This window comes from Plasmodium malariae (genome assembly GCF_900090045.1).
Source record: "Plasmodium malariae genome assembly, chromosome: 4".
NCBI classification, from domain to species: domain Eukaryota; phylum Apicomplexa; class Aconoidasida; order Haemosporida; family Plasmodiidae; genus Plasmodium; species Plasmodium malariae.
Window position 1 is genome coordinate 905,186 of NC_041778.1, and position 12,979 is coordinate 918,164.

A 12,979-nucleotide genomic window follows, 5' to 3' on the forward strand; every position below is an offset into this window, starting at 1 on the left:
ACTAACATGTTTAAATGATTTATTCATCGCAGGAAAAAGGGTAAATTCCATGTGAAGCTACATACGTACAGTTACAGCTATAGTTAAAAAGTATGGGTAAATATCCCCGGCGGTGATAAAATTATGTGAGTACATATGTGTGTATGTGTGTATGTGCATATGTATGTGTGTATGTGCATATGTATGTGTGTATGTGCATATGTATGTGTGTATGTGCATATGTATGTGTGTATGTGCATATGTATGTGTATGTGCATATGTATGTGTGTATGTATGTATGTATGGGCGTAAGTATATCTTTTCTTCTTTGCTCCCGCCTTAATTGAAGCTTTCCATGAGAGAAAAAAAAAGATGTATAAATGTTTTGTAAAAAGCATAAGGAGCAAAGCATTATTCAAAAGAACATTGTGCAACGTTTCGTATGGGTACTTAAACTTAACAGTGCAGGATAGGACCATGCCATATTTTGAAAATTTAAAAAAAAATATAATTTATATTAACAATTCGAAAGATTGTAAAGAGTGTATAAACGAAATTAAGAAAAAATTTTCGAGCGAAAAGCAAAACTTCATTGGTCTTGATATAGAAGGGTACAAAATAGGAAAGGATGGTATAGTAAGTATTATACAAATATGTGCTGATGATATTTACATTTTTGATATATATAAATGCGATAATAGCTATTTATTTATTAAGTACATAAAAGACCTATTGGAAGATGAGAGAATAGTAAAAGTAACCCATGACTGTAGAGAAGATTGTTCTATACTATACAATCAATACGATGTAAGACTAAACAATATTTTTGACACACAAGTAGCATATAACATACTTTTAAAAGAAAGGAAAAAAGAGATGTACCAAATAAGTTTTGATGATTTATTATATAAATGTTTATTGTTAAATAATAATCAAAAAATTTATTTTCATAAAATGATTGCACTGGAACAGAAAATATATCTACAGAGACCCATATCGAAAGAGCTAATTCATTACGCTGTTCAGGATGTGTTATATTTGAAGCCGCTCATGTTGAGTCTAGTGCACATGTTAAGTGGTGTACATAAAAAGGAACACACGGGAGAAAGGTGTTCTAAAGTAGTGAGAACAGCGCATGAAGAAAAGGGGGAAGTAAAGATATCGGAGGAAAAAGAAATGAAAACTTCGATTGTCGCTAATATATCAGATATCGACATAATAATGCAAGTGATAAAATGCAGTCAAAAGTATATTAATTATCAGTCATTAAATTCACATATTAAAAATGAAAAAGAATTGCAAAAAGGGATGACACTTGAAGGTATGGTTGTTTCATGCAATAACATAAATATTTATGTTAAGTTAAATATGAGCAAAAAGGGAGTTATAGCAAATTGTTTACATCATAAATATAATATTGGTGATATCGTTAAATGTGTTATCCTAGGTTTTGGTACTAACAATTATATCAAGTTGGGATTATATGATTCTTCCATTTTGTAAAATAGCTAGTTGGTGCATTGTTCAGTTGAATGTAATAACCTCGTTCAGGTGCACGACTGTTCAACCCTGGGGGGAAATTCGCGCGCGCGCAAACAAGAGTCCATACGTGCGCTTATACTTTTGCGTCCCTTAAGTATACACATAGATAGGCTTGTATATATATATATATATATATATATATATATATATATATATATATATACATATGTGCACACCATGGAATGCCTTATTTTATTTTATTTTTTTAATTGATACACATAAGTATATACACCCTTTCAATGTAAAAAAAGAAGTGGCCGGAAAATATTGTTATACGCGGAACATTCAGCACACGTGTGTTAATGGAAAACTCTTGTTATGTTTTTATGTAAAATAACATGTCCCATTTCTTAGACAAATCAAATTCTTCAAAATGGCGAGATTATTGAGAAGACAAAATTAAAATATGAACTGTTCATGTAATAATAATTCCTCAAAAAAAAAAAAAAAAAAGAAAAAAAGGGGAAGGTACAAAAATAGGGCCTGTAGTTCAAAGGGGTAAGCGGCTTATTTGTTCGTTTGTCCATTTGTTTGTCCATTTGTTTGTCCATTTGTTTGTCCATTTGTTTGTCCATTTGTTTGTCCATTTGTTTGTCCATTTGTTTGTTCATTTGTTTGTCCATTTGTTTGTCCATTTGTTTGTTCATTTGTTTGTTCATTTGTTTATTTATTTACTATATTTTTTTTTTTTTTTTTTGAGGTACTACTACATGAACAGTCAGGAAAATAAAAAAGGGAATGATTAAACAAGTAAAAAATAAAATTATAAAATGTTAAGATAGTAAAATGAAAAAGCTTCTTAAAATGGGGAACTTAAAAAAAATGCTATCTTGCATATGCACCACCATATTACAAATATAGCTTTATAAATCTCTTTTAAAAAAATGTATGTTTATTTTGTTTTACGTTTCCTACTATAGTTTGTGTTTTCATTATATTTTTTTCTCTTTTGATTCATTTTACCATTTTTAAAATGTCTCAGGGAAGTATATGTTATGTGCACCTTATTTTTATTCCAAATGTACATAAATTTTTTTTTATTTTTTTTTTCTGAACGATAATATATCATATGAGTAAAGGTACATTTCGGATGTCTTCCCTTTTTTCATAATGAAATAGAAATACCATTACACATAAATATATGCAAAGATGAAAGAAGATTAAGACAGTTTCATTTACCAAAAGTATAAAAAGAATGAACATCTTTTAATGCAACCTATTTGTACCTTGTTGATCAAAAAACAAACATGCACCAAACGCATTTAGAAATGCACATCCTTTAGGATATCATTTTTTTTTTTTTTTTTTTTTTTTTCTGTTACTATCTTCATAATATTGCTTGGGGTAAATGGACAGAAAAGTGCGTACATATATGTTCATTTAACGAAATTACAATTTTTCAAAAAGATTAATATTTTACAACAACTGCTTATACATTGTTGTAGTAAGTACTTGTGTACACGTACACATGTACACATATGTACGTATAATACAAATTTTTTTTAAAGTCAGGCATGGCCGTAAGACGTTTACATATATGGTAATCATAGTTACATACGTTAAGGTACTTTCACATATGGATATTTACCTTTCCCTTTTTACTTTCCTTGATTTATACCAATATAGACACATACACATATATATATATATATATATATATATATATATATATATATATATATGTGTATGTATTTATATGTATGAATGTTCACATATGCCTGTCCATTTTCATACGTGAAATGTACGACGTCCAGTAACATACAGTTTGTATATAATATCGTTGCAAATATTTATGCAGAATATTTCAATTATAACAAGGTACTTGCAAAAAATTACCTTAACAAGGACGATACAAAGGTGGCTATATAATATATTTTTGCGATACATGCTTAATTGTTCCTATGCTAATAATGAAAAATATAATACGGTGCGATAAAAAAAAAAAAAATAAAAAAAAATACAAAAATACAAAATAGGACAAAATGAGAAAAAGTAAGACAAAATAAAACACAACACTAATAATGGCAATAATAGCAATAATAGCAATAATAGCAATAATTGCAATAATAGCAATAATTGCAATAATGGCAATAATAGATATTATACAAATAGAAACCAAAAAATAGCTTTTCAAAAAAAAAAATAAACAATACTCAGGCATTAACTTTAACAATAACTTTAGCACTGTTTTGATATTCAAATTGAGACGATCGAGCAGTAGTAAATCTACTATATAATCGAGTCCAAAACAAGAAAAAGGCAAAAAAAAGGTAGAAAAAAAGGAAAAATAAAACAAAAAGAGGAAAAATAAAACAAAAAAAGAAAAGAAGAAAAGAAGAAAGAAGAAAGAAGAAAGAAGAAAAGATGAAAAGATGAAAAGATGAAAAGAGGAGATGAAGAAGAGATGAAGAAAAGAAGAGATGAAGAATAGGAGAGAAGACGAAAAGATGAAAAAAAGAAAAGAGAAGAATAGAAGAGAAGAAATGATGAAAAAAAGAAAAGAGAAGAATAGAAGAGAAGAAATGATGAAAAAAAGAAAAGAGAAGAATAGAAGAAAAGATGAAAAGAAGAAAAGAAGAAAAGAAGAGAAAAAAGGAAAAATGTAAAAATGGAAGAAAAAAGGCTCAATGGAAATATTTCACGCAAGTTAGAAATATAGCAATAAAACAATGTTACCCCTTAGTTTCCAACTTCGAGCTGTAGATGCAAAAAAATGAATAAATAATTAAATTAATATAAACAGGCATAAACTCAAGGTATAATAATAAATGTTAATTTTTTTTTCAAAATTGGTCGAGTTGTCAAAAGCGCTTAATTAAACAGTAGTATCTTACATTTTACGAGATAACCATACGCTTTGTTGGGACTTAAATGTATACGTGTATTTTTTTCATACATATATATATATATATATATATATAATCATATGCACATATACACATTTATATGTGCATATTTATATGTACATATTTATATGTATATATTCATTTGTTTATAATCATATGTATAAATATTAATATGTATGTATTAATATGTATGTATTAATATGTATGTATTAATATGTATGTATTAATATGTATGTATTAATATGTATGTATTAATATGTATGTATTAATATGTATGTATAATGTATGTATTAATATGTATGTATTAATATGTATGTATTAATATGTATGTATTAATATGTATGTATTAATATGTATGTATTAATATGTATGTATTAATATGTATGTATTAATATGTATGTATTAATATATATGTGTTAATATGTACGTGTATTTATGTATGAAAAAAGTGTACGTAAAAATTATAGGCAAAAATAAATGTATAAATGACGAATTAAATAAATATAAGCGAATTAAGGTATAATAATAAAAAAAAAAAAAAATTACAAACAAAAAAAATATAAAAAATTATAAACAAAAATATAAAAAATTGAACACAAAATTGGATGAAAAATTAATTTAAAAATCGAATAAAAAATTAAATGAAAAATCAAATAAGCATATTTTAAATTAGAAATTAAATTACGTTATATATTTTATATGTATATATGTATATGTATATATGTATATATGTATATGTATATATGTATATATGTATATATGTATATGTATATATGTATATGTATATATGTATATGTATATATGTATATGTATAACATGTCAAATATTTCCTAAACTGTAGAAATATAAAAAGTACGAATTTTTTTTTTTTTTTATCAGTAGATTTATGTAATTAACGCAATTTTGAGTTGTTTATCCGGCACAGTAAAATCATATACGTACAAACGCGTATGTATAAATATATATATACATATGCATACATATATATACATATACACATAAATACATAGTAACACATTATTATGAGTGAACACATAATTCAGTTATAAGTAAAGGCTTACAAGTGTGAGTATATAGCTATAAATAAAGGTGAGTACGTGTATATATATATATATATATATATATATATGTAAGCTACAGCATATATATAAACAAGAATATAGACGTAAAAGTACGCATAAAAAAGCGTAAACTAGCATAAATATATAGACATATTTCTCAAATACACATATTTATGTGCGCTAACTTATTTACGGAAACACTTGTATGCCTAAAAATTTCGAACAAACGAATAGATAACATAAGATGAATAAAAGTAGTAAAGAAATATCCTCAGGGCCGTGTGCAATAAATGAAGAAGATAAATTTTTTAATACGTCATTTAAATATGTATTATCAGCATGTATTGCCTCCTTTATATTTGGATATCAAGTGAGTGTTTTAAATACAATAAAGAATTTTATAGTAGTGGAATTTGAATGGTGTACAGGTGATAATAGGTTGGATTGTCGTGAGAATACTATTAAGAGTTCATTTTTATTAGCATCTGTTTTTATTGGTGCTGTGATTGGTAGTGGGTTTTCAGGGTATTTAGTGCAATATGGGAGGAGATTTGCAATACTAGTAATATATTATTTTTTCGTTTTTGTAAGTTTTTTAACATCAATTACTCATCATTTTCATACAATTCTATTTGCTCGTTTGTTAAGCGGCTTTGGTATTGGTCTTATAACAGTTAGTGTGCCATTGTATATTTCAGAGATGACACATAAAGACAAAAAAGGAGCATATGGAGTTTTGCATCAACTTAGTATTACGTTTGGTATATTTATAGCTGTATTGCTAGGACTAGCCATGGGTGAAGGACCGAAGGGTGAATCAAAAGAGCCTTTGGGAAATTTTGAAAAAATATGGTGGAGGCTTATGTTTTTTATGCCCAGCATTATTTCAATTGTTGGTATATTTCTTTTAGTAGTATTTTTTAAAGAAGAAACACCATATTTTTTATATGAGAAAGGTAAATTGGAAGAGTCAAAAAAAATTTTAAAAAAAATATATGGTAGTGATGATGTAGATGAACCTTTGAATGCAATTAAAGAAGCTATTGAGCAAACCGAGTCAGCTAAAAGAAATTCTTTATCCTTATTAAATGCATTAAAAATACCATGTTATAGATACGTTATATTATTGGGATGTATTTTATCCGCTTTTCAACAATTCACAGGTATAAACGTTTTAGTCTCAAATTCAAATGAGTTATATAAAGAATTTTTACCAAGTGAATGGATAACAATTTTAAGTGTTATCATGACTATAGTTAATTTTTTGATGACTTTTCCAGCTATTTATATCGTTGAAAAACTGGGTAGGAAAACTTTATTATTAGGGGGATGTTTTGGTATTATATGTGCTTATGTACCTACAGCTATAGCAAATTTAATAAATAAAAATTCAAATCCTGTGAAAGTAATATCTATAGTTGCAACATTTATTATGATTATTTCATTTGCTGTGTCATATGGTCCTGTTTTGTGGATTTATTTACATGAAATGTTTCCTTCAGAAATAAAAGATAGTGCAGCTACATTAGCTTCACTAATTAATTGGTTATGTGCAATTATTGTCGTTTTTCCATCCGACATTATTATTAAGACATCTCCTGCAATACTTTTTATTATATTTGCCGTTATGTCAGTCGTTACTTTCTTATTTATTTTCTTTTTTATTAAAGAAACAAAAGGTGGAGAAATTGGAACAAGTCCATATATTTCGATGGAAGAAAGGCAAAAATACATGACCAAGTCAGCAGTTTGAGTTTTTTTTTTTTTTTTTTTTTTTTTTTTGCACACATTTTTTAAAAAATAGAATATATATATATCTTTATATATATTCATATCTATCTGTATCTATCTGTATCTATCTGTATCTATCTGTATCTATCTGTATCTATCTGTATCTATCTGTATCTATCTATATCTATATATCTATATGTATATTTATGTGTATCTATGTATATTTGTACCAGCTTGACTAATACAATTTGAATATGAAGCAGTGAATGGAGGGATTTTGCAAAAAGATTTGTCAAGATATGTTTTTTTTTTTTTTTTTCTTTTTATCTCTATTTTTGCCTTTTTTTTATATGTATCTTTCCATTTTTTATTATTCCTTTCTTAATTATTCCTTTTTTTATCATTCCATATTTTATTATCCAATTTTTTATTATCCCATTTTTTATCATCCCATATTTTATTATCCCATTTTTTATTATCCCATTTTTTATTCTCCCATTTTTTATTATCCCATTTTTTATCATCCCATATTTTATTATCCCATTTTTTATCATCCCATATTTTATTATCCCATTTTTTATCATCCCATATTTTATTATCCCATTTTTATTCTCCCATTTTTTATTATCCCATTTTTTATCATCCCATATTTTATTATCCCATTTTTATCATCCCATATTTTATTATCCCATTTTTTATTATCCCATATTTTATTATCCCATTTTTTATCATCCCATATTTTATTATTCTTTTTTTTTTTTTTTAAAATGAGAAATACGCGAAATGGGCGAAATGAACCATTTAGCAAAATTGTCCCACCTTTTATTTATCACTTTCGTTTGGGTAAATATATTTGTTTTACGAAGGGGGGAAGAAGAGGGCACACTGCAGTGGTTACTTGGTTACTGGTATCTTTTTCAGCAAGCAGTTGAATGGATGGACAAGTATGGTGAGTGCGCTCAAATGAGTAAATGAACAAATAGTATATAGAACATCCATACACACGTATGTAAGTATATATACATAATGTGCATTATTGTTACATTTGTATAGCGTTTGTTTATTTTTTTTACTTTTAGAATTAAGAATAGTGCATAAAATGTGTTAAATTTGTTTTTTTTTTTTTTTTTTTTTTTTTTTTTGTTTAAATTTTATACATTTGTGTATAATACAGAAATATATAAATTTATGGATATGTATACATACATATATATACATAGAAATCAATACATAGATGAACATATGTTATACACGTATATGTATATATATATATATATATGTGTACGTTATACATCTAAAACGAAACTTTGGAAATTTACTCTTACGTTTTATCTAATTTTTGAGAATCTTTTTAAATTATTCTCAACATATTTTAAAGTAAAATAAAAATGATACGGAAAATGATCCAACTGCAGAAGGTATAATTTTAATTATATGTTTTGCTCTAAGTCATATGGAAAAGAGAACCAGTTAGGGCAAGAATGTAGGAAAAAAAAAATACACACCCATCAAAAGTAGACAATTTTGAAAAGAACATTTTTCTTTTTATCATTATATTTTTTATTTTAATATTTTTTATCATTACATTTTTAATTTTAATATTTTTTTCCATTCTGGTGGTTTTTCAAAACATGCACAGTGGGCATTTCAAATCTGCGCGAATGTGTTACACCTTTGAAATTTAAATCTACGTAACCACAGGTGTAAAAAGGAAAAAAAAAAAAAATTAACTAGTCCTATGTACTTATTTATACATAGGAATGTGTATCCATATGCACAACTTGTTCGTAGAATACATTTAGGCGGATAGCTTTGCAGGTACCTAAAATATTGTAGATTTGTTGTCCTTCTCTCAGTGACCGTTTAATTTTATTTCCCTTGGCTTTCTCAAAGCATGGTAGAACTTTGCTGTAGCGGATAAACAGAAGGAAGGGGAATGAGGTACACCCAAATGCATGTTGGGTTCAGTTTTTATTGATGATGATAAAAGGGGAAGAAACACAGATGGAAAAAAGATACAAACAAAATAAAATAAAATAAACAAAACATGTAAAATGTGAAAGAAAAGATAAACAAAACATGTAAAATGTGAAAGATAAGATAAACAAAACATGTAAAATGTGAAAGAAAAGATAAACAAAACATGTAAAATGTAAAGGCTAAGATAAACAAAACATGTAAAATGGAAAGAATAAGAACGCCCCGTTTGTTGTAACATTCGAAGGTTCGTATTTGAGATTCCTCTACTAGGAAAAAAAAAAATTTTAACATGCAAAAAGAGAACCCTCAGTTTTCAGTAGCAATTTTATTCGTAGTGTAGAATATGTGCAAAACGCAAAGCAGTAAAACGAAGCAAGAACTCCTTTTAGAATATGGATGAAAAAATGCAAGCGATGTAAATTTTCATTTTTTATTTTCTTTACTTTTTTTTCCTTATTTTTCCTTATTTTTACTTTTTTTTTTTTTTTTTTCCTTTTTTTTTTTTTTTTATTTTATTTATTGTTTTTTTTTTTTTGCTTGTTCGTTTCTATTCCCCTTATGATGACATGCAAAGAATATATATAGCCTTAAAATGCATATTTCTCCTTTTGGCATTTCTATCATTAATTAATTGCGGGATTCCCGGACTTCACAAGTGGATAATCCATAATTTCCCAAGTTGTGTGAAAATAGTGGATAAACATAATCTACTTGATGCGAGTACCTTTACATATAGCAACTGGAGGAGTAAATGTAGAGCAGGAGGGGGAAGCAGTGGGAGAGGCGTTGGTAGTAGCCGTAGCAACTATGGTGAACTAAAGGGAAACATCCTCGAAGTGGATAATTTGCTATTTGATATGAACCAGTTACTCCACAAAGCGAACGTGCAATTTCGTAGTTACGATAATTATTTTTTCAAACTCTCTAGTTTAATAAAAAATGTACTGAAGAAATTTCACCCTAAGAAGAATGTCGTTTTTGCTATTGATGGAATATGCCCCTTTTCCAAACTAAAATTACAAATAAAAAGAAGAGCCAAAGCAAAAAGCAAAGAGAGGAATTCATTATATATAAATGATATAACATGTGGTAGTACATTTATAGATAAGATATCCAAATTTTTGGTAAATTTTGTAAAATATTTAATTTCTTTTGAAAAATTCGACAGGGTTAAGTTTTTTGTATCTACTGATAAGGAAGCAGGGGAAGGGGAACTCAAACTTATGAATTGGATAAGCAACTACATTGGAGCGGAACAGAAAGAGGAAGAGAAAGAGGAAGAGAAAGAGAGAGAGGAAAAAAAAGACATAGTTGAGAGTGGAGAGAAGGTAAGGGTGGATAACCATTACAAGGGGGAGAATGTAAATGGAGCCACCTTTAGCAAAACACAACATCTTCTTGGTTGTTCACCTGGAAAGGATGAAGAAAAGGGAAATATAAATACAAAAACGAATGCGGAAGAAGAATCGTTCGTAATAGTAGGGGCGGACGCAGACCTATTACTACAATGTTTAGCTCTAAAAAATATACGCAACATATATATTTATACATATCAAACTTTCCATATGAATATAGGTGGATATGAATTTAAAAAGGAAAATCATCTTATGGAAGGGCCAAACGGTAGTTACATTAAAAAAAGAAAAAACAATCAGTTAAACTATAGTAACAATTTAAAAGAATATCATTTTAATGACATGTTACTAATGGACAATTTAAATATGGAAAATAAAAAAAATAAAAAAAAAAGGAAAAAAAAAATAAAAGTTTTGTACAATTTAAATACATTCATTAATTTATTTTTAAATAAATATCCAAAATCTTTTGAGCAAATTAGACGAGATTTACTTATTTTGTTCATATTAAAAGGAAATGATTATTTACCAAAAATTAAGGAAGGTAATTTCAGCTTGTTTTTTGAATCCTATTTTAAAATGTTAGAAAAAAATATGAACAAGCAAGGAGAGGAAATGCCATATAATGGTTTTTTAAATAAAAATTATGTATTAAATAGAAAAGAGTTTTTAAAATTTTTGCACTACGTACAGGATATAATTAGCTTTTCCAACTACTCTGTGAATAATAATAGTAGTACAAACGAAGAGGAATGCACTAGTATTAATCATACAAATAACAGGTATGAAAAAGAATTCAAAGAAAATAATTTGTACCTTCCTTTGTCCCTTTTGAATGAAATATTAAGTAAAAATATAATAGAAAATGAAAGCATAAAAATTGAAATTAAAAAAGAACAAGACATGTATAATTGTACATTAACATATTTTGAAAATAATCAAAATTACCTTCATTTTGGTTCATCCAAAAAAAAAAAAAATTCCGTGCACATTGCTTCTTATAGCTTTTTAAAAAATCATTTTCCCATATTTATGAAGTATATAAATTTGGAACTTTTCAAAAGCACCATTAGAGAAGCGAATTGCTTGCACCAAACAAATTATGACCACGTCAGGCAAAATGAAAAATTAACGCCACAAAAGGACGGAAATAATATTTATCGTTCAGGTGAAAGTACAGTTTTGGGAAAATCTCTAACATGTGGCAGAAGACAGGGTAACGAAATGGATGATATAACGTCCAATGGAACGTCCGATAGAACAGAGATTACCGAGTCTAATGAACATCGGGATTATACATTTGACAGTGATGACGAAAAAGAAGATGCACAAATGGAACTTTATTTGAGAAAGGTGTACAGACAGAATTGTAAAAATAAAAAAAATTATGAACAGGAAATGAAAATTTGTGAAAATTATATCGAAGGCATACATTGGCTAGTTGAAATGTACACAAAAACGTATTGTATAAATTTTAATTTTTTTTACAAATATTTAATTAGTCCATCTTTATTAAGTATATATTACTACTTATCCACATTTGGGGAAGTACCAAAATATAGCAGTGATTACAGAAATGGTATACAAAATATAAATTTAAATGTTTTTAAAAATAATTATGAATATTACAATTTTATTACCTTTTGTGTGAATAAATATAATGACTTGAAAATGAAATTAAAACTGAGCTCTTCGGACAATTTACCAAACGAAACAGAAACTAATGAGGATACTAACAAAATTAAAAATGAGAAAAATCCATTTTTACTAAATGCACAAAATAGTAAAAAAAATGTATATTTTGAAAATATATATGATATTTTATTTTCAAAAAATGTAAATATCGTCAAAGACAATATTCAAAAATTAAATAAAATTTTAAAAACAACAATGCACAATAATAAAAAAATTATTTACTATTGGGATATATATGCAAGGCATTTGAAAAAGTTTTATAAAATAATTTTTTATAAAACTAGGAAAATATATGTGTGCAAATATTCTTTATTTAAACTGAAATTTGAAAATACGGACCAGAGGTGTTCAACCTATAAACAGGGACTTACCAAAAAGGAAATGACCAAAGATAATAATAGTAACTCGGAAAATGATAATTTTGAAATTCAAAATAATTATTTTCCCACGTTTGGATTAAACAGTATTATGCGGAAAAATCGTATTTTTAGCAAAAATTTAATGAGTTACTCTGATGGAAGAACAGATGTTACAAAAAGGGTTGTACAGATTAGACGCGTGAAAAAAATTGTCTACCGCTGAAAGGGAGGACATGGAATGCCCGTTTATTAGTTCCACAATAATGAAAATAAAGAAATATTTTTTATATCGCGTTTTTATATATTCACTTTATTTAATTTTTATTTTATTATTATTTTTTTTTTAATTATTATTTTTTTTATCTTGTTTTGTTTTATTTTGTTTTATTTTGTTTTGTTTTGCTTTATTTTGCTTTACTTTGTTTTATTTT

At 26.7% G+C, this 12,979-nt stretch overlaps 3 protein-coding genes across 3 annotated transcripts; all 3 read left to right on the top strand.

The window, feature by feature from the left end:
• Positions 1–351: 351 nt before the first annotated feature.
• PmUG01_04027600 (3'-5' exonuclease, putative) lies at positions 352–1,482 on the top strand (the record flags this gene model as incomplete). Its single annotated transcript, XM_029003276.1, has 1 exon — positions 352–1,482. One exon carries the CDS (start codon positions 352–354, stop codon positions 1,480–1,482), a length of 1,131 nt encoding a protein of 376 aa, XP_028859726.1.
• A 4,190-nt stretch (positions 1,483–5,672) lies between these two features.
• HT (hexose transporter, putative) lies at positions 5,673–7,181 on the top strand (the record flags this gene model as incomplete). Its single annotated transcript, XM_029003277.1, has 1 exon — positions 5,673–7,181. One exon carries the CDS (start codon positions 5,673–5,675, stop codon positions 7,179–7,181), a length of 1,509 nt encoding a protein of 502 aa, XP_028859727.1.
• Positions 7,182–9,705: 2,524 nt separating this feature from the next.
• Positions 9,706–12,771, top strand: PmUG01_04027800 (5'-3' exonuclease, putative; the record flags this gene model as incomplete). Its single annotated transcript, XM_029003279.1, has 1 exon — positions 9,706–12,771. One exon carries the CDS (start codon positions 9,706–9,708, stop codon positions 12,769–12,771), a length of 3,066 nt encoding a protein of 1,021 aa, XP_028859728.1.
• Positions 12,772–12,979: the final 208 nt, after the last annotated feature.